Source organism: Cyrtonyx montezumae, unplaced genomic scaffold, assembly GCF_038088225.1.
Source record: "Cyrtonyx montezumae isolate F1298 unplaced genomic scaffold, pur_monq_1.0 scaffold_30, whole genome shotgun sequence".
NCBI classification, from domain to species: Eukaryota; Metazoa; Chordata; class Aves; order Galliformes; family Odontophoridae; genus Cyrtonyx; species Cyrtonyx montezumae.
The window spans coordinates 1,447,901-1,469,482 of NW_027072035.1; the positions used below are offsets into that span (position 1 = coordinate 1,447,901).

At 40.8% G+C, this 21,582-nt stretch overlaps 1 protein-coding gene across 1 annotated transcript in view; it reads left to right on the forward strand.

The window, feature by feature from the left end:
- Window positions 1-715: 715 nt before the first annotated feature.
- The window catches only part of GLDC (glycine decarboxylase), a 37,714-nt gene continuing 16,847 nt past the window's right edge, over window positions 716-21,582 (forward strand). Inside the window, exons 1-9 of the mRNA XM_065744168.1 lie at window positions 716-946; window positions 1,036-1,114; window positions 7,033-7,168; window positions 14,841-15,005; window positions 16,589-16,666; window positions 17,353-17,500; window positions 17,722-17,918; window positions 19,015-19,111; window positions 20,052-20,157. Coding sequence (XP_065600240.1) covers window positions 716-946; window positions 1,036-1,114; window positions 7,033-7,168; window positions 14,841-15,005; window positions 16,589-16,666; window positions 17,353-17,500; window positions 17,722-17,918; window positions 19,015-19,111; window positions 20,052-20,157 — 1,237 coding nt within the window. The remainder of the gene's footprint in view (window positions 947-1,035; window positions 1,115-7,032; window positions 7,169-14,840; window positions 15,006-16,588; window positions 16,667-17,352; window positions 17,501-17,721; window positions 17,919-19,014; window positions 19,112-20,051; window positions 20,158-21,582) is intronic.

Sequence of the window (21,582 nt, forward strand, 5' to 3'; positions counted from 1 at the left end):
CTATGCTAGTTTCAGGAAGTGCTTAAATCATGCATGAAGCAATTAATTATCTACAGGTCATTTTGTCTTGAAGAGCACCTGAGTAAAAGTCATAAAACTGCCATAACACTTTTGGCTCTCTGTGGCCACCAGCAAGGTGACAATACCTGCATATCTGCCCAAGCCATCTGTAGATGTTCACTGTAGGGTGCTATAACGATTTTGGTACCAAAATGCAGGCTATGTTAAGGGACTGGGCACTTCAGATGAAGACATAGCTAAGTATGTGTACATACACAGTGACACATTGCCATCGTAAACTACTGGATCCACTGGGGAAATTTAGTAGTGCTGTGAAACTAGGAGAAAAAAGAGGTTGTGGTGGTCCTTTTTTCTCACAGCAGAATTCCAAGTTAAAATGCACGTCAGCGGTGTAGACAGGGGCGATGCGCACAAAGCGTCGAGAGACAGTTTTCCTTATCCTAGCAACGGAGCCAGTAAGCGCCGTACACCATTGCCCTAGCAGCCACCTCCGCATCCCCCGCAGGGCCGAAGCGGGGTCAGGGCCGAGCGGGTCGGCCCGACCGGGGGCGTGGGCATCAGGTGGGGCGAGGCGGGGCGAGCGCGGCACCGCCCCTCCGCCCCATTGGCGCTGGCGACGGGGGCCGCGCGGCACCGCCCTCCCCCGGTCACAAAGCGCGGTGCCCGCCGGCGGCGGGGCTGTGTCAGCGGGGCCATGCAGAGCTGCGGGCGGTGGTGGGGGCGGCTGGCGGCCCGCGGAGCGCCGCGGCACCTGCGGCCGGCGACTGCGGAGGGCCCTAGGCGGCAGCAGCAGCAGCGGTGGGGCGGAGGCGAGGCGGCGCGGTGTATCGAGCAGCTGCTGCCTCGGCACGATGACTTTTCCCGGCGGCACATCGGCCCGCGGGAGCGGGAGAAGCGGGAGATGCTGCGCGCCGTCGGGGTGCAGGTGGGTGCTTGCGGTTCGAGGCGCCGCGCGGGGCCGCGCGGAGCTGCTGAAGATGCTGCTAACGTTGCTGTGTGGCCGCCTCTTTGCAGAGCGTCGAGGAGCTGATGGATAAAACCATCCCGGCCAGCATCCGGCTGCGGAGACCGCTGAGGATGGACGACCACGTCGGTAAGTGGCTCCGCTGCCGCCCGGACGGCCTCAGCGCTCGGCAGCTGACCCTCATCTCCCCCGCAGCCGCCCGGCCCCGCTCAGGGCGGTAGGAAAACTTGCGCGGTTCTGCCTTCGGTGGTGCGATGCCACGGCTTTGTCCCTGGAGCCCCATACGGAGAGAGAGGCGTGGCCAAAAGCCGTGCCTTCAAAGTGCTGCTTCGGGTGCGCTGCCATCTGTCTGCAAGACTTCTTTGTGTGTTCTTTCTCCGCCCCTGAGTAGCGGTACAAGTGTTGTAACGGCGTGCAAAACCCGCGTCTCCGTATAACAGCCGTGCCCGAGAGCAGAGGCAGTGATTGAGGAGACGGATGAGCAGTGGGAGCGCGGAGCGCCGCGCCAGCTGTTAGGACGCAGGACGGTTCAGCGAGCTGCCGTTCAGAATTGGTGTGGCGTGGTGAATCCTTAGATACTGACGCTTTAAAGTTATCTATCACTGCTCAAGATCTCTGTCTGCGGTCTTAGCTGTTTGAACGTGCAAACATCGTGCTGGGAGTCCAGGGAAACACTTTAAGACTGTGCCCAACCTCAGCAATTCCACCAAAGCTTACGGAGTGCAGTGCCCACTCAGATAGCAGAGGTGTTTCCACCACTGTCTGCTTCACATCTGTGCATGGAAACCCTGCTCAAGCTATTAGGGATGAGGTCCTTACTGCTGGCCCTTTGCCTTGCTGTCAGGCCCCTACAGGCCTCCAGGACTCCATATGGGTCCTAGGTGGCATCACCACTACTAGCAGCAGCTAGAGTGCAGGGGGAAGCTGGGACCTGTGGGGACAGGGCCTAGTGTTGTTGGGGAAGGAGAGTTGTGCTGTGAAACACCCCATGAGTGCAATGGCACTGAATTCCTGGTACTTTCCTGCCTCTGGGGACAGAGAGAGAGGTAGAATTCAGTCACTTCCTTTCATCTGTGTGAATACAGCAAATGCTACTAGCATGTTTTGCTATGTTTAATGTACATGGGTCAGGATGCTCCCAGACTGACAAGTTATCTATATTTAACCCTAGTGAAAGGAACTTTTTAGATTTTATTTTTTAAGTAAAATGGAGCAGGTGGTAAATGTAGATTGTCACTAATAATCACATTACAGAAAACACTTCTTGAATTTCTAGATTTAATATGCAGTACTGTTAGATAGTTTAATATTACTGACATGCACGTAACTGTTTTACAGCACAGTTTGGGACTACAATAATTGTGTGCTAATGAAAACCAAGCCAGTGATGCTGTCTTAAGTCAAAATCCTGATGCAGTTTCATGTATGTGAATGCACGCTGGTCTCTTTGAAGCGGTTCTCTCCCACGTTGCCATGATTTAGTGATGTCCTGTTTACATACAGGCTCTCACTGTGCAGTGGGACCTCTGAACTAATGGTGCGTTTTGCTCCATTTGTTATGCTGTTCAAGTTCCCTTACAGCGAACTCTGAAAGAATGTGGCTGTGATGCCATCTCAAACTACGTGCAGTGGGTTCTCAAAAGAGATGGAGCACTGAAAAATCTCTGTGCACTGCTGCATTGTCTTTGTTCTCCCCTCAGTGTGGAGGCTCGCTGCCTTTGTAACTTACTGTGTAGCTTTCCACTCCACTGGCAGTAGAAAACTCCATGGTTTGTGAAAGAAAAATTGGAAGCCTCCACTTAAAGTTATGCAACTTTTCATTGAACATTTTGGACCCAGAACTCTCAATTATGAGTAAAGCTTGCTTACCTGTTAATTTGTAATTAGAGAGAACGCCCCTTTCTTATTAGAGAATTCCTTGTGTTGGTATGGTATGACTTCTTTACCCCCTATCTTGTGTTAAAAGGAGGCAGCAAAGCTAGGAGAATTTGTTGAAAACATTGTTGTGCTTTAGAGACACAGAACTTTCAAGGTTGGAAAAGCCATCTGGAGGCTGTCTAGTCCAACCATCCACCTACCACCATTATGTCCCCACTAAAGCATGTCTTAAGTTCTTTTAATTTGGGTCAAGATTCTGATTCCACCATCCTCAGAAATCATACAGTAATCATTAGCAACCAGCTTTCTTTAGGTATTGAAGGTACAAAAGCACATTTTTGAAGGCCTTTTGAAGTCGAGATCAGATCACCTTATGTAAGAGTAATCATCCTCCTTTTATCCCTACAAGCCTACTGTGTGTATCAGCAATAGTTATCCCTGCTATGCTGCCGTTGTGTGCTTGTCTTTAGTTAATAAGCAAGTTTCATATATTATGCTGTGTATTTCTGCATTGTTTTGCTATTTCAATTAAAAGAATGTGTCTGCAAAACCTAGTATGATTTCTTCCAAAATATTCCTAGTTGTATTATAGAACTTCAGAATTTCTGAAGAGTAACTTAAAAAGCTTGTGTAATCAACCAGCTGGGTCTCCAGTCAAAACATTTTTGGTAGGGATTTGTAAAAAGCAGACAGATACATCTCATCATGTCCATCCAAGCTGTCTCTGCTACACAGATAGGCTGTGTAAGTGTGGACAGCCCAAGCAACAGGAGGAGAAAGAGGCAGGGTAGCAGACCATGTTGGTGTGCTGCCCTTCCTTTGGTTGGTGGGGTAGGCTCTTGTGATGTCCTGCAGCATTACTGCATGTCAGACAGTGCTTTGGAACTCTTCTACTTTAATGTATTGTGAATTTGTTAAGAATATTGAATTAATTGCTAATGCAAGAGAAATTATGACTTGTAGCAACTATTAAAAAGATCTTGCTTCCATGAAGGTTTAAAAAAAGAAGTTTGAAGCTAGCATAGTGTTAAAAATATATGAAAGTCTCCTCCCTTTTACACTGTAGATTTTAAGTTGTGTATCTTAGTCTCCTCCACTTTTCTTGATTCCCCCTTCTCACAACCTTGTTGGGTACTGTAATTTTTTTGCAGATATCAAATGAAAAGCAACACTGCTACACTAACTCCTAAAACACTAGCAGGAATAACAGTATTGTTGTTTTATGACCAGTTAACTCATTCCCACTTACTGTTTTTGTGATACATTTTGCCTTTTCCTTCTGTGGCTGCTGGAGTAGCAGTCCTGAAGTGTCATCGTTAAACTCCTAGTGGGAACTTCATTGAGGATTCCCCACAGTTTTTTGATAAGAGTAATACAGGATCAATGAACTTTATCCTGGCTACTGTCTCTGATCATATTATCTGATGAATGATGAGGGGAATAAAGATCAACTGCAATAACTTCCCTGGCAATTTTATTTCTGGCTGAATAAGATTCCTAAGGGATTTGTAGGCTACTGCCAATGAAATGAATCCCAGGTAAAGACATTGTAGTTGTGTCATTTTAGAAAACTGGGAAGAAATACCTAAGTGCCTGTTTCCCACTGTAAGTAGTAGTCAGTCCTTTATCCTATTTTATTTCCACATTTTGGATATTTATCTCTCCTAATGCCGTGGAGAGCTTAAAGAAACTTGGAACCTGACACTGAGGTATTTTGGGTGATGTTTTTAATTTGCATGTTTTGAATTTCTATGAAATACTGGTCTTGTTCAAATATATTAGCTTTAAATAAACATTTATAAAAATAGACTGTTCTGCTATGCATGCCCCAAAGTCTGTATACTATATAGCAAAAAGAAACAGTAGTTCTCTGGATTTGGTGACACTCTTGCATACTAAACTGAGAACAGAGTCATTTGGTTTTTATTTTGAAAACTGATTTTTTTTTTTTTTTGTATTCATAGAACTGCTCTCATCACTCTTCTGCCTTTCTACTAGTGTTAGTTGTTTACACAGAGTGGTCAGTGCAGTGCCAGACCCCTTTCACAAATCACATTATGGGAACATGCTGTTGAAAGTTGGTGTGGGTGTAGTGGGGAATGCAGTAGCTGCTGCTGATGTGAAGCAGGACGTGGGGTCCTGCTAAAATTGGTGATGCCTAGTGGAGTTCTGCAGTCCCTCCCTGCTCAGAGAAGGCCTCACTGGGCTCAGGCCAGGGTGGAGGTACGCTGCCAAGTACGAAGGCCCTGATCAAAAGTAATCATTTGACTATTTCCAGGGATAAGTAATACAAATAAAATCAGTGCTGGGATCAACCTGTGCAGCTCTTCCAGGTGAATACAGTTCTGCCTTTCACTTGGAAGTTTATTTGCTGCTTAAGCTGCTTATGGTCTCACTAAGACTCTTTCCCATGTTCCTTGGATCAGGATGGAAATGTTAGTATTATTTCAGGGAGCAAAAGTTCAGTGTGTGCATGTGATAATTGTTAGCTGTATTTACTGAGAAGTAAAACTTTCTAGATTAGTCTAGTGAGGCAAACAAAGGGAGTACTATCAGCGTGTAGTGCAGTATTTGTGGTATGTGCTCAGTATGAAACTTGTGTTAATGCACTGTGTGTGACATCAGGCTAGTGAGCAAGTTAAATGATAGCCAGCCTCTGCCTTCGACTGAATTTGGAGTCAAATGAACAAAGACATTGGAATTTGCAAAAAATTGCTGGAGCTACAATTTTGCAAGAATACAACACCCCCCTTCAAACCAAACACAAAACCATCTCTCTTTTTGGCTTGCAAATGATAAATGGAAGGTATCTGTCATGTTAAAGCCTTCACTAAAAGAAGAAAAATAATGTAATAACAAGTACATTTGTCTGGAATAAGCAGTGTAGGAGAAGTATGGTGGACTGGAACTGTCACTCCTTTTTAGAATCTTTATTTTGAATGTTGCTGAGATCACATAAAAGAAACACATGACTCCTGAATCTCCAGGAAAATTGTCATCAAAACCAAGAAATTAAACTTTATATGTTAAATCTAACAGTGAGTATGAGGCAAAGAAGGGATCAGCACTGTTATTGAAATTAAAGATCTGTAAAAAAAAAAGAAAGAAAGAAAAAGCACCTTTGTAGAAGTGTTAGATGACATTTAGATGACTGGAAGAAATTAAGTGAAAATAAATTTCTTTCAATTTTTTACATATTAAGTGGAATGTCAGTTCTAGGAGTAGAAGAGGAAATTCAAGTTTCAAAATCAAGGCTGAAGTGATTGGTTTTTTTTGTGGCTGCAGAAGATATTAATTCAAAATCTTGATGTTTTCTGTGGAAAATAATTTTCCAGCAGATTCTAGAGTATCATATGTTTGATTTTATTTCTCCTGGTGGAGTAACCCATAGCAAGAAATGGGTTTTGAAATATCCAGGGCTCAAGTTTTATTGTGATGGTGATTTATAGCCTTATGTTCCAAAGTCTGACTTTCAGATTGCAGTGCAGACCAGACAGAGTAACTTAGTGCAACTAATTCCAGGGTCAGATTTGGGGAAAAATTAAAAATAAAAGACTTCCCAAGCACCTCAGCTAGGAGGCTTGGTGTCCAGTTCCAGCCAGGTTTGTTAGATTGGGCATGGTTATCCCTCCACATAATGTTACAAAGCTTACTGATCGTTTTCCGCATCAGCAAGTACTAAAATAGTTTGTAAATCTTTCATTTTGGTTGATGTTGGTTACTGCTATTTGTTATAGGTGTGAAGAGAACGATACACACCAATCGTAGCCAACAGTAAGTAATATATTGAGCAAGCAATAAACGAGCAAAACAGCGCTGGGCAGCCGGGAGTCTCCACTCCACCAGAGCACGCAATGGGGGCCTCCCGTCCCCTCTTTTTATTGTCTCTTATCTCTGTATTCATATCTTAACTTTCTCTTTCTGGGCTGCGCCAGCTGTTATTAGGGGGTCGTTCTCTGCCTTCTTTATATGAATGAGGACAAATGCTTGCATTTTATAGAATTTAAATTTTCCCATAATATTTTAACATTTTGGCCTTACTCCGTTATTATGTCAATCACTCCTCGTAAGTTTTTATATAAGAGCATATTTTATACAAGGCATTTTAGTTAAAATCTGTTAGTGTTATATATAACTGTAGTTTTCTGATGTAGTTTTTTCTCAATTAGGTGAAAATGAAATCCTTGAAACATTATACAACATCGCAAGCAAGAACAAGATATGGAGATCCTACATAGGCATGGGTTATTATAACTGCTCAGTGCCTCAGCCCATTGCACGGAACCTGTTGGAGAATGCAGGATGGTAATGTACACCATTTTCTTGATAAATGCATATTTATAAAATCTGAATGTTTGAAACTCACCTAATAAATACTGTAGACATATATGGCCCAAATCTATTTTTATGATTAAGGCTGTCTTATATTAGGAACTTGTGTACAGTTGCAGGAACTGTTGCTGTTATTGAAGCTAGATATAAGAAAGAATATTCTTTGACTTTAAGAGATGACTTTGACTTTTTCTGTAAAATATTTCATAGAATCATAAATTGTATTGACCTAGAAGTCACAGCTTTTATTTGCAATTAACTAAACCAAGAATGCCTTAGTTTGCTATAAGGAAGTATAACAACTTAATTCTTAGCCTAAATTAATTCTTTCACAGCTTCTGCTTAAACCAGCAGCCTCCTCCACTGAATTTTTGGATGTAGTTAAATAACATGCAGTAGTTTGACTATGGTTTTCTTATAAGGTAGAAGGCAAACTTGAAAATCTCAAAGGATTTACATTTTAAAATTCTTTCTATCCTTTTTTTTTTCTTTTGACACTAGAGAGCTTCAAGAAAGTGTATCTTTATCCACAGTGTATGTTCTTGTCTGAGCAAATAATTATCTTCAGTAATGTCTGAATATAGGTAGACAGTGACAGTTGATAATTCATTTTTGAAAGGACAAAGTGCATTTTGATCTTGTTATTCAATGGATGTTTCAGGTTTTTGAGACAAGCCTGACTTAGGGATTTGAATCAGACTGGTTTGGTTTTCTTCTTCCTCAAACATGAAGAGGAAATATTTTAATGCACTGATTTGTATTTTATGAATAGCATCAATCTAAATAAAAATGGTATTTTGCGTCATGATAGTCTTTTCTCAACAAAAGCACTAAGGCTTGTTTATAAACATTCATTGACCAGTGGCATTATTCCAAGGAACTGTAGTGCAAATGCTACAGGAAAACTAAACTTAATGTCAAGTCTCACTTTGCATCACACAATGTCTTTGGAATGCTACATTATCTCTTTTGTTTTGGAACTGTCATATTACTTAGCAATAAATTTTATTTTCATAGAAGAAGTTTTTAAGGGTTATTTATATTTAGAGGTTGTAAAAAATCACTGTTTCTTACATACTATATCTTTTGAGTTTTGAGTTTCTGTAAATGTATCTTTTTATCTGCAGACTTCCAAGACTTTGAAGTATTTGTTTTGTATGCTTTATTTGCATCTCAGACTTTTGAATTGTCTACAGAGTTGCACTTTTTGGATCTGAGGAAAACCAAGTTTTATTTGGTCTTATCCCTATCCTCTTTTTGCAAAATATGTAAACTATGTATTCCAATGCAGTGTAACAAATAGCCAGTTGCTCAAGACAGTAGTAAGTAAACTGGAAGGATCTGTGTATTTTTAAATCCTAACAACATACATAATATTATTAAAACAACTGGTAGATTGTATCCAGAAATCTGTCTTTGTAGAGTCCACTAGAATCATACTTGAATCCTAACAGCTAAGCCTACAGAAGAGTAAAAGGAATTAGGTTTGCTGGGATTGTTGAAAGAGAAAGCAAATGTTATAACCATACAGACTTTACGGAAGCTGCTTACGTTATGACAGCCCTCCTTACATCATCTGAGTATCAGTACTAAGACTATCAGTACTAAGACGCTGAGCTTTACAGAGCCAGGGAAATGCTGCAAGTGCAGGTTTATTGTTTCTGCTCAATTCTGTCTCTCTCACGTGACTGCTTGGCACCCATTATATCAAGGCTTGCAAGGTAAGTTTGAAAAAGGATGCTTGTAGAAGTCTGTAGCGCAGAACAGTGGAGGACTTTCCAGTTTTGTTTGAAGCAGTTAAACTTGCTAAGGGAAGGCAGGGGTGGATTGCAAGAGAAAACGGTTTAGAACAAAGTATTTTCAGCTGAAAATGAACCTACTAACCCACAGTAGTGGATCAGCTTTCTTCAAATTTGCCAGAAGTATCTTCCCAAATCTCAGATTCTGCAAAGGAAATAATACTGCTGGAGTTCCAGAACTTTCTGAAGCATCAGGACAGCAATCTATAGTATCTCTATAATATAAATCTAGTTTTAAATAAAACTGTCTGACAATATCATACACTAATTAACTGCCTGGTATCCTTAGAAAAGATTGGGCATCTTTCCTTTTAAGCTTGAATCCCATTTGAAAAAAAACCCGTATTCATGAAAGAAGCTACTTCAAAACCTTTTGGGTAGATATTTTTAATACAATTTTATATCCATCAAACACTTTGATTCAAAGTTAAGAAAATAAGCAGAAAACTTTATGTAGTGGTATGGGGCTTTACTGGAATGCAGCAGTTAAAATTCCTGTCTCCTGGTGAGGCATTTGATTTAGTCACAGAATGTAGTATGTTGGTACTCATTATTTTTGATACTTGGTTTGCTTTTGGTTACTAGTTGCTAACAATTCCTAGTTCCTTGCAGTCTGTAACTACTAGTTCCATGTCTTAGATGTATTGGATAGATGTCTTAGATGTATTGGATAGATGTCTTAGATGTATTACTGAGTCGGTAAGAACAAAAATATTACCCTACTTTTTTTAAAACAAGAAGCAGGTTTATCTTTGAAGGATACAATGCAGACAGAAGGATTGATTTGGGGGCATACCATCCATTATTTGACATCCAGTACAAGCCCCTCAACTGCACAGATATGTCACCTGTCTACTGGCTTGAATTACTATTGTTTATTCCATTATGTCCCATTTTCGCATATGAGTTTTTTCACACCAAATGTGCTGAACTCTTGCTTTAGTAGCACTCAGTTTTATGGAACATAAATGAATGACTGAAGCCAAATACCCTTCATATCTTTAGACAAATCACCACCTTAACCTGTTGGCCACCTCTCTTTTGGTACAGACAAAGTTGATCTTCCAGGCTGCAGACATGAACAGCTGCCTCATATCCAGCCTTTTGTCCACCAGGTCTCCCAGTGTAACTGAATGTTGGCAGAAAGATTCAACTTCTATTGTCCTACCACAACCATCCACATCTGATGTTGTGGACCAATGTAATAAAATAGGAGGTGTTACTTTCAGAGCAGCCCTAGTATTTTTAAGTATCTAACAGGCCTTAAAAATCAGTAAGACGTTTCATAACATCTTGTAGTGGAGCATGGTGCAGAGATCTCCAAAATACTTTATTTTTTATTTTTACCCATAGACATTAAGTACTAGGAATAAAGTAACTGTACCAAGAATATCGGCAATCTTAACATCGCCTGTGTAATGTAGTAGCCAGTAGCACTTAGCACTCATGCACCGCATTGTAAAAATTACTGTAAATGACACAAACATTAAACAGTTAGCTTCCCCTTGCAGACTAGGTACAGAAAGCTGCGCAAGCGACTCACAAACCATGCCAAATTGGCAGTAAATTCAGTGTCTCTGCTTTGACTGGACACTGGCATGTTTCCATGACTATCACAGGACCATCCAGCTTTCTCAAACCCACGAGCACGATACTGCTTATGTATCTTGGTTTGGAATTATGCTAGAGGTCTGTTTTTACATTCCTGTTACTTTACTGTCAGATCTCAAGAGGAAAACTATGGCTGGAAATTCAAATAAATTCCAGCTCTGGCAATGCGTGAGATTTGTGTTGTGGATGTCTAAAACTGAAGAACATATGTTAAAGGAAAATGGAAGTACAGTGCTTTTTTATGAGTACAATGACTTTCTGGATATTTATTAAGACAATAGAAAAACTACTGCAGGAGATATATGGTGAACTGTTTTAGGCCATATGTTAAGAAATAACTTAGACATACTGTCAGATCTTATTGACTGTGCACTTGTAAATATTAGCTGAGAACTGCTTCATTGAATATTTTTTGATAAGGCAGTCTATGCATGTTCTATCATTCAGTTACTATTTCCTAAGGGAGATGTCTAAAGGTGAAATAGAAACAAGAACGAGTATAAAGTATTCTTAGTATAAAGAAGCTGTCATTGTTATTTTTACAATTAATATATCTGTTTTCCTACTAAACCTAAAATAACCCCAGCTTCTATGTACAAATACTGCTTCTTTGTAAGGCAGGATTTTTGATCAGCAGCCTAGCCCTTGGCTGAAAGCATGTTTCCTGGATACAGCTTGCTTTGATGCCAGTCTGTCGATGCCAGCCTTGCAGGGACACTGTACTTAAGTGTCTTTTTAAACCTTTATCAGTGTCTTGAAGTTGATATTCATACAAATATTTCTGAGTGCAGGATCATCCTGCACAGAGTGAAAAAAACAAACTATTTTAAATAGCTATAAAAGCAACAGCCACTTACTATCAAACTCCTGACAGGTCTGACACAGGCTCCAGAAAGGCTTTGTTACACCCCAGTGGAAAGTTTCCTGTGCCGTGACCCATTTGCCTCTGTGAACTTGTGAGTCCAGGTCCCCACTATCACTTTTGGTCCCAAACGATATCGTCTGGAGATGGTATTTTCCTCCAGTTTTGTTGAAAAGAGCCAGATTGCCTTTGTATTCCTTGTCATTACTGTAATTTTAATTCTGATGCTACTAAACTTGCACATTCAAAGTAGCCACTGAGCAAACCTAAGCAGAAGAGAGGTGCTCACTGTGGATTTTTTTTGGGGGGGGGATGTTGTTTTGAATGCGAGATAATTTAGTGTACTTTTCAGACTTGATTTGTGCAAAGGTTTACTTCAAAAATGAGTTCTAATTTTTGTGAGTTGACTTGTAAATGACTTTAGAAGCATCATAAGTTCATAAGTTCATAAGTTCATAAGGTTGGAAAGGACCTATAAGATCATCTAGTCCAACCATCCTCCTATCACTATCTCTACCCAACTACTAAATTAAGTCCTTTAGCACCTCATCTAAACGCTTCTTGAACAGCGCTAGGGATGGTGCCTCAACCACCTCCCTAGGCAGGCCATTCCAGTGCCTGACCACTCTTTCAGAAAAGAAATGCTTCCTGAGGTCTAATCTAAATCTTCCCTGGCGCAACTTGTGGCCATTCCCTCTCGTCCTGTCATTACTTATCAGGGAGAAGAGGCCTACCCCCTCCTCACCACAACCCCCCTTCAGGAAGTGGTAGAGTGCAATAAGGTCTCCTCTGAGCCTCCTCTTCTCCAGACTAAACAATCCCAGCTCCCTCAGCCGCTCCTCATAAGACTTGTGCTCCAGACCCCTCACCAGTTTTGTTGCCCTTCTCTGAACACGCTCCAGGGCCTCAATGTCCTTCTTGTAGTGAGGGGCCCAAAACTGAACACAGTACTCGAGGTGCGGCCGTACCAGAGCTGAGTACAGGGGGATGATCACCTCCCTGCTCCTGCTGGCTACACTATTTCTAATACAGGCCAGGATGCTGTTGGCCTTCTTAGCCACCTGGGCACACTGCCGGCTCATGTTGAGCCGAGCATCAACCAACACCCCCAGGTCCTTTTCCTCTCTACATTCTTCAAGCCATTCTACCCCAAGCCTATAGCATTGCATGGGGTTATTGTGGCCAAAGTGCAGGACCCGGCACTTGGTCTTATTGAACCTCATCCCATTTTGCTCAGCCCAGCTGTTCAGCCTATCCAAATCCCTCTGAAGGGCCTCCCTACCCTCAGGCAGTTTGACACATCCTCCCAGCTTTGTGTCATCTGCAAACTTACTGAGGGTACACTCAATTCCCTCGTCTAGGTCATCAATAAAGATATTAAACAAGATGGGCCCCAAAACTGACCCTTGGGGGACACCACTCGTTACAGGACGCCAGCTGGACTTAACTCCATTAACCACTACCCTCTGGGCACGGCCCTCCAGCCAGTTCTCCACCCAGAGAAGAGTGAACCTGTCCACACCACGGGCTGCCAGTTTCCTTAGGAGAATACTGTGGGAGACCGTGTCAAAGGCCTTGCTGAAGTCCAGGTAGACTACATCAACAGCCTTTCCCTCATCTACCTGTCTGGTCACCCAGTCATAGAAGGAGATGAGGTTGGACAAGCACGACCTGCCCCTGGTGAACCCGTGCTGGCTGGGTCTGATCCCTTTATTGCCATGCACGTGTCGTGTGATCTCCCTCAATATCATCTGTTCCATAACTTTCCCTGATACCGAGGTCAGGCTGACAGGCCTGTAGTTCCCCGGGTCTTCCTTACGGCCTTTCTTGAAGATGGGAGTCACATCGGCAAGCCTCCAATCTTGTGGGACCTCTCCAGATAACCAGGAATGCTGATAGATGACAGAAAGTGGCTCGGCAATCACCTCTGTTAGCTCCCTCAGCACCCTTGGGTGGATCCCATCTGGCCCCATGGACTTGTGGCAGTTCAGATGGAGGAGAAGATCTCTGACCGTCTCTGCTTGAATCACAGGGGGTGCATTATGCACCCCGTCCCGGACTTCCAGGTCAGGGCAAGTACCATTTGGATAACTGTCCTGTCTATTAAAGACAGATGTGAAGAAGGCATTGAGAACCTCAGCCTTTTCCTTATCATCTGTGGTTATATTGCCTGCCTCGTTGAGTAAAGGAGGGAAATTTTCCTTAGTTTTTCTCCTGCTGTTAATATATTTGTAAAATGGTTTCCTGTTCTCCTTTACAGCAGTAGCCAGCCTAATTTCAAGCTGGGCTTTAGCATTTCTAATTTTCTGCCTGCATCGTGTAATGTGAAGTATAGATTGTCATAAATATTCAGGCAAGAGCTGCATTGCAGACTAAAACCAGCTGTTTTATTTGAAGAAGCTGTGGAGAAGTATAGTTATTTTGTTAAAGTACTTAGATGCTTGGACAAAGCCAATCAACATTTAAATAAAAAATCACGTGTTTAAATAAAAGCTTCAGTGTTACTGAAGATTTCTTCACTTGTGCAACTGTTAAACATGATCCATGGCTATTTGAACTAATACCTGAATTAAAGATTTCAAGGTTGGGCATTTTGTGTGTGCACCGAAATAGGTAATTTTTATTTTAACCATTTTTAGCATTCAAAAGCGTAGCGTGAAAGTCACAAAACTTCATTAATTCTGTTATCTGACATGTAATCCTTTCTCTAATGAAGGAGTACGATTGAGAACTATCAAATTCACAGCTGCTTAGTTTAAGAATTGATTAATAAGTAAATAAACCACCAAACAATGGAGGAAGTTAATTTAAAAACTATTTGATTATAACCAATGAGTATAAATCCTTAAGGCTTTTCAAATAGTCTGCTTGCAGTTCCCTTATGCTAATTGTACATTCTCAAGAAGTGGGGTGTTACTAAGCCTGAACCTGAGAACTGCCAAGTGCCTTTCCTTCCATGAGCGGAGAGTGATTGGCAAATACAAGTTTTCAGAAACAGCATGTTGACAGATAACAACAATACTTAGATATGCTTGAAATATACTCGTTCAGACACAGTGACTCAGTTCTCCCACATTCTGATCCTACTACACCTCTCCTCCAGAAAGCATTCCTACCGTAACCTTAGAAGTAATTTATCTTTTCAAAATGGAGGAATATAATTCATCTATGAAAAAAACAAGTCGAAACAAAGTGAGAAAATAACCTCAGGTTTCCAGAAAAGTAATAAATTATATCGACCTAAAAAGAACTGTTTTCTAACACATTTTCTAATTGGTGGTTTATACTTAACAGTGTTGTGTTTTTGTTTGTTTTAAATGGTATAAGTCTGTTAGGCATTTCATGACCTAGACTCTGAATTCTTTCCTTACAGGGTTACCCAGTATACTCCTTACCAACCTGAGGTCTCCCAGGGCAGGCTGGAAAGCCTGCTAAATTACCAGACTATGGTGTGTGATATCACAGGAATGGATGTGGCTAATGCATCTTTGCTGGATGAGGGAACAGCAGCTGCAGAAGCTATGCAATTATGCCACAGGTATTATGTTTAAATTTATGGTTAAATTACAGCAGGAAGGAATTTGGAGTTTGAAAGGCATCTCACCTGTGTAGGCATGAATAAGTGAGAGGTTTGAAGTTGTGTGTGGCCTTTTTACTGTGAACAGATGGCTAAACAGCTCAGGCTCATGCTAGTAAGCTTTACAAGCAGTTTCCAGTGTTTAAGTGAGTGTCTGAGAGGCTTCAATCAAGCCTTTAGAAATGTAAGAACCCAGAAACGAGGAGGAAAGCCTGGAACAAGGAATGCTTACCTGTGGTGGAAGAGGATCAAATCAGGGAATATTTAGTCAAACTGAGCATACATGAGTTCTCATAGGCTTTATAGGGCTAAGTATCCTCTCCAGAGGTGTATGAAGTCAGCATGCTCCAGTTTTTGGTTGGCTCACCATGGACACATGTACCCTCTGACCATCCATAGCCTTACTCCTCTTATAGGCAACTCAGACTTCCATATACACATGCATGCATCCTGGACTCAGAATGCATCACCCAAATAAAGGAATTAAATCAAGAGAAATGGTGACTACACCATTCAGAGGTGTGACTTAGCAAATCAAGTGCATCAGCCAGCAGCTGGCCCCTTTTATCTTCTTATCACTCTATTTTTTCATACTTATTCCTCCCAAAACCACTTAGATTTATTTGTTTTCCTTCCTTTGGTTCCTCCTTATAATACTTAATATGAAGTCCTTTCTGCTGCATCCCATAACATATCCCACACTTCAGAGATAGCTCTAAGGTGGTCAGGTAGGGTATCCCTTCCTCTGAATCTTTATCTTGATTTCCCAAATTCCTCTGTTCTTGCAGAGGTGGCTTCTGTGATGAGCTGGTGTCTCCTGAGGTAGACCTGGGAGTAGCAAGGACAGAGTATGAGTTGTGGTCCCCACCTACCACTGCTTCACAGTGCTCCCTCATGGGGCTGCTGAGGAGCTCTCATCCCATATCCTAACAGTCTGTGGCATCAGTATCTTGTGTTCATATCCAAACATACTTTGAGGGAACTGTACTGTAAGGGTATTTGAAAAGAATCTGCAAATCAAATGAAGTCTGAAGGGGATTATTGAAGGTCACTGGAGGCCTATATTATCAAGGAGACTGCACTGTTGTTCAAAATGTCACCCTGACATGAAATCATGCCTTTTTACTGGAGAAAACCAGGCAAATATGCAAGGTTCTATTGTGCTATTTCAGTAGCACTTGTTTGGTTATCCAGGGAAACACAGGGAATCTATACTAAAGAATGCAATTGTATTCCTTTATAAGAGCATTTGTGAGTGAAGGCATTCTAGTGGCTTTTTCAGTTGGCTCCTGGTCCTGTTTCATAGCCTGTTTTGAGTTTTGCTACATTTGAATCTCACTTGAGTGTTTGCAGTAAATTCTGTTATTCTAAATTGAATAGAACTTCAATCATATACTTAACCTAGTTGTGAACACCAGAATTTACAATTTCCTTTTTACTTCGAGAAAATTAACATTTAGAAAACAAATTAATTTCAGTTCCATAGAAAATAATATATTCTTAATACGTGTCCCTTATTTTTTTTGTTTTTATTTATTTAACAGGCACAACAAAAGAAGGAAGTTCTATATAGATGCCCGATGCCACCCACAAACTATAGCAGTAGTCCAAACTAGAGCGAAGTAATGTTCTTTTCCATTTTCCATTGTATATTTTAACTTAAGTTGAATCATTTTTCATCTACACTTCTTCGCGTTATGCTTAACATGATTGAACTATAGGACTATGCTTTCTCAGCAAAATAGAAGCAGAAATCTGTTAACATTTGGCATGGCTTCTAATTTCCCATTCAAATCCAAATGTGAAGTAATTCAAGATGTTTTAAAGGAAACTAGACATACGATAACAAGAAAATATGTATTTTTTTCTTTTAATTTCTCTGTGCAGATATATGTATTTGCTTTTTGAATTCAGTTTGTTCAACTCTTTTTAGCTGGAAAATAACTGAGAAAGCTGAGATAGTAAAACTTCTGAAAATTAAATCCTTTTTAAGTTTAGTTGGTGCAACTATCTTCTAAAAATATTACTTGGGTCTAAAAGTTAAACTTGCTAAATCAGCAAAACATTGATAACATGTAGGTTATGAATTATCTGCTGTTCTCTGCTGCATATTTCTGATGATGATATCATCAGATGGCATTTATCCTTTCTGAACTTTCAGAATGTTTATTGGTGCTGAGCAGGATCAGATATATGTATGTTAAAGAGAAATATCCCTAGTCCAAGAAAATATCATAAGAAGAATCACTTCAAGGCAGGAAATTATTTGAATGTATTAAATTATGTTGTATATAATTTTGTTTTCCAGTTATACAGGTGTTATTACAGAGCTCAAATTACCCCATGTGATGGATTTTAGTGGAAAGGATGTCAGTGGAGTATTATTTCAGTATCCTGACACAGAGGGGAAGGTGGAAGACTTTTCTGAACTCGTTGAAAGAGCACATCAGAATGGGGTAGAGTAAATGTTTCTTGCCTCATCAGGTTTCACTCTGACACATAAAGCAGCCATCATTGCTGTGCAAAGTGTCATGTGAGATACTGTGTAAAGGTTACTGTTTGCACATCAGCACTGTGCAAGTGAAAAGAAATTGTTTTAAGGTGTTAAACCTTGCTGCCATGCAAGCAGCATTCCTTCAGAAAAGAGGCTGACTGCTTTGTGCATTTCCCCCCACAGACTCTAGCCTGCTGTGCTACTGATCTTCTGGCTCTATGTATTCTGAAGCCTCCTGGGGAGTTTGGAGTAGATGTTGTCCTGGGCAGCTCCCAGAGATTTGGTGTACCACTCTGCTATGGGGGACCCCACGCAGCGTTCTTTGCTGTCAAAGAAAACCTAGTGAGAATGATGCCAGGGAGGATGGTGGGCGTTACAAGGTAAGGGCTCCCCTTGCCTTTCATCTCTTCATTGAAAACCCAGATGAAATATCTTGTGACCATCCTTCCCGGTCTTTACAAGTAACATCTGACCTTATCATTGTACCAGACATCTTTATTTCTTGAAAACCAGTAGACTAAAGATTACATTCAATTTTTAGGAATTGAACTTAAAGCATTGCACAGATTGATGCCATGCTCTGTCTGTAGTACTTGCTGCCTGCTGCCATGTGGGATGAAGAAATAACCTACACAGGAGAGATGATTAATCATGATGGTGTGAGGCTTTGCAAGCTGATTTATTCTGCCTGCTCTGTACTGTATTACCTCCTTCATTTACAATGAGTAATCAAAAACTTAATTGGGAAGAAGAAGAAAGCACAGTGATTTGAGGAAATTTGTCTGGCCATTCATAATGCCATGATGACATATACATAGGTCCCTGTGTTGCAGGGCAATTGGACTAGATGACTGTTAAAGGTCTCTTCCAACTCTAAGGATTCTATGATTCTGCATATGCAGATTTCTGTATATGTATAGAGTTCATTCTTTTTCTTTTGAGGCAGTTTGGAATGTGTTTGTTGTTGTAAAAGATGCTGGACTGACTCTTACTTCTCCAGTCTCAGCATGCTAGAAGAGGATCTTGTCCAGAACAGATTGACCTTAGTTCTTTTAGTTATGCCCTACAGCTTTGTTGTGCAGGTTATTTTTATGTACAAACTCTGCATGCTGTTGCTGGACATAAGAAAAGATGCTTCCGTGTCAGTGTTCAAAATAAATCCAGGGAACTTATTTAAATGTTTTTTAACGCAGGGGATTAACGCAGGGACACTTTGTTGTACCTTAAAGGGGGTACCAGGTTTTGGTAGAACACCTGTGCATTGTTCCTGACTGAGCAGACTTGCTAGACATGATGTAAGTACAAATCAAGAGACCTTAGTCCATGTCTGATGTCACCTCCTTGCTTACCTCTGCTTTACTCTCTCCAGCATCATTCTGTCTCTGAGGATAGTCATGCTTAGAATGCGTAGAGCTTGGTCTCTTAACTTGCAGTCAGTTTGAAGTAACAGAAACAATATTTTCATGTGTAACTTAGAGATGCAAATGGAAAGGAAGTTTACCGACTGGCTTTACAAACACGAGAGCAGCACATCAGGAGGGATAAAGCTACCAGCAACATCTGCACAGCACAGGTGACCTGTCTGTTCTGCTTTTATAGTGTAACGATCATATTAAAGTCCAAACAACATAGTATTCTGATTTATCTTTACTTTTGAGACTTTTTATTTGAAAAAGAAAGAACACTGAAATATACTCCCTTTTGTATAAGTTTCATGTCCTTTGGAAAAATGAAACCATGCTTGAAGAGAGGGTAGTAATATGTATTTCTTTTTAATACAACTTGAGCTCTGAATGAGCCCATCTGTCCCTCTGCTTCACTGAGTAGTGCTGTGTTAATTATAAATGAGACAGATTTTCTTAATAAGTTCTGATCACCTGAAGTTTGCAAATTTCGAAGCATAAGTTCTATTCTGAAATTCAAAAACTACTTAGACATAAATGCAGATTGGCAATTTGAACATGTGATTTGATGAAGAAGTACTGCACTGCCCAAAAACTCACTTTACAGTTTAATACCATGATTCAATATGTAATTACTTTATCGTTAGCCTCCTCAGACTTTCCTCTAGACAACTTTATAAACTTTTCTGTTCCTACCAGTACATTGTTTAGACTCCTAATGTTGTGCTTTATTTTATAGAGTAACTGTTGTTATTGAAAGAGCTGATTACTTGGCATTCGTGAGATATTCCATAAAAATGTTATAGCGGTACTATACACATTTCTTATGAGACTGGTTTTACTTCAACCTTCTTTGCTGCAATAATTGAATTTTGATTCATATTAACTGACTGCTAAATTTCAAAGGGCATTGATGAGTTCATAGCTAGTACCTACAGTTTCATAAGTACTCTTGGCAGCTATCAGCTTTTATTTTATGAGCAATTACAATAAAAGTATAACATAAGCTGGGGACACGTGGCTCTCCTGGGTGCTATATAAACTTCCCACTAAAATAATTTGATGTAATATTTGCTAATAATAATTTGCTAAACTGTATTTGGATCTTAGGCTCTCCTGGCTAACATGGCAGCCATGTATGGTGTCTACCATGGGTCTGATGGATTAAAGGATATTGCAAGACGGGTACACAATGCTACTTTAATCCTGGCGGAAGGTGAATATTTAGTGATTGCAGAATCCATTCTTAAATCCTTGCACCTTCTTAAATAAGAAACTCATTTGATTTGTTTGTTTTGCCAGCTCTCTCAGATAGAGTGTATTTATAGAAAATTCATAGCTAATGCTTTTGTTTTCTTCTGTTAATCAAATCCAAGAATTAGATATGTATGCAAAATGAGCTTGCAGGTGTTCTGTTTCCTTGGGAGCTAACAGAAATCCTCATAGCAAATCTCTACCTGATAAGATTCAAATGCTTCTTTTCATCTGGGGTGGCTAGCAGGAAGGGGAAGTGATTGTTCTCCTCTACTCAGCTCGTGTGAGACCCTGTCTGGAGTACGTGTCCAGGCTTGGGTCCCTCAGCACAAGAAAGACAGAGAGCTCTAGGAAAGAGTCCAAAGGAGGGGCACTAAAATGATCAGAGGGCTGGAGCATCTCTCCTATGAGGAAAGGCTAAAGGAACTGAGCTTGTTAATCTTGGAGAAGAGAAGGCTCTGGGGAGACCTCATTGAGGCCTTCCATTGTAGTGTATAAAAAGGAGAGGGAATGACTATTAACATGGGTTGATAGTGATAGAACAAGGGGGAATTATTTTAAACTAAGATGGGTGATTTAGGTTAGATGTTAGAAGGAAGTTTTTCACTCAGAGGGTGGTGACACACTGGAACAGGTTGCCCAGAGAGGTTGTTGATGCTCCATCCATGGAGGCATCCAAGGCAAGGCTGGATGTGGCTCTGGGCAGCCCGGTCTAGTGGCTGGCAACCCTGCCCACAGAAGGGGAGTTGAAACTCGATGATATTTAAGGTCCTTTTCAACCCAGGCCATTTGGTGATCTGCAAACCCTGTGCTTTGCTGTTTGACCGTTCTGGTTTACACACAGAAATATACTAATAACAAAACAAAAATAGACAATAAACGAGATTAAAAAAAAATGGTAATATTTCAGTTCAGTTACACGGAGAGTCATATCTAATACGGACAGTGAAGTCCCAAGCCTTAATAGCTGTCTGAAAGCACAGCATTTGCAGTAGAACATAATGACAGCAGCTGGACTGTACAGTGTGGAATTTCTTTTAACTAATGTGACTGTCATTGCTTTCAGTAGGAGCTATGCAAAGCTGGAATGCTGTGAGCTGGGAGGGACTGTTGTGATTACCCATGCTTTGTTTGCCAGCTCAGCTGGAAGACCGCTTGCTGCTTTTGAAAGCACTAAGCCTTTAAACTTTGTGATAGCAAACACCATGACAGCTAATACTTATTTGTTTAGGAAAATTTTTCTTTCCAGTCTTGCAATTTTGTCCTTATTTAATTTGTATACCAGTTCTTCTGCAGCATGTATTACAAATCTGGTATGTCAGAAAGATCTTCTGTAAGAGTCAGTCTGCATTACTAACTAGATCTGAATCTGATACAGATGCATTTC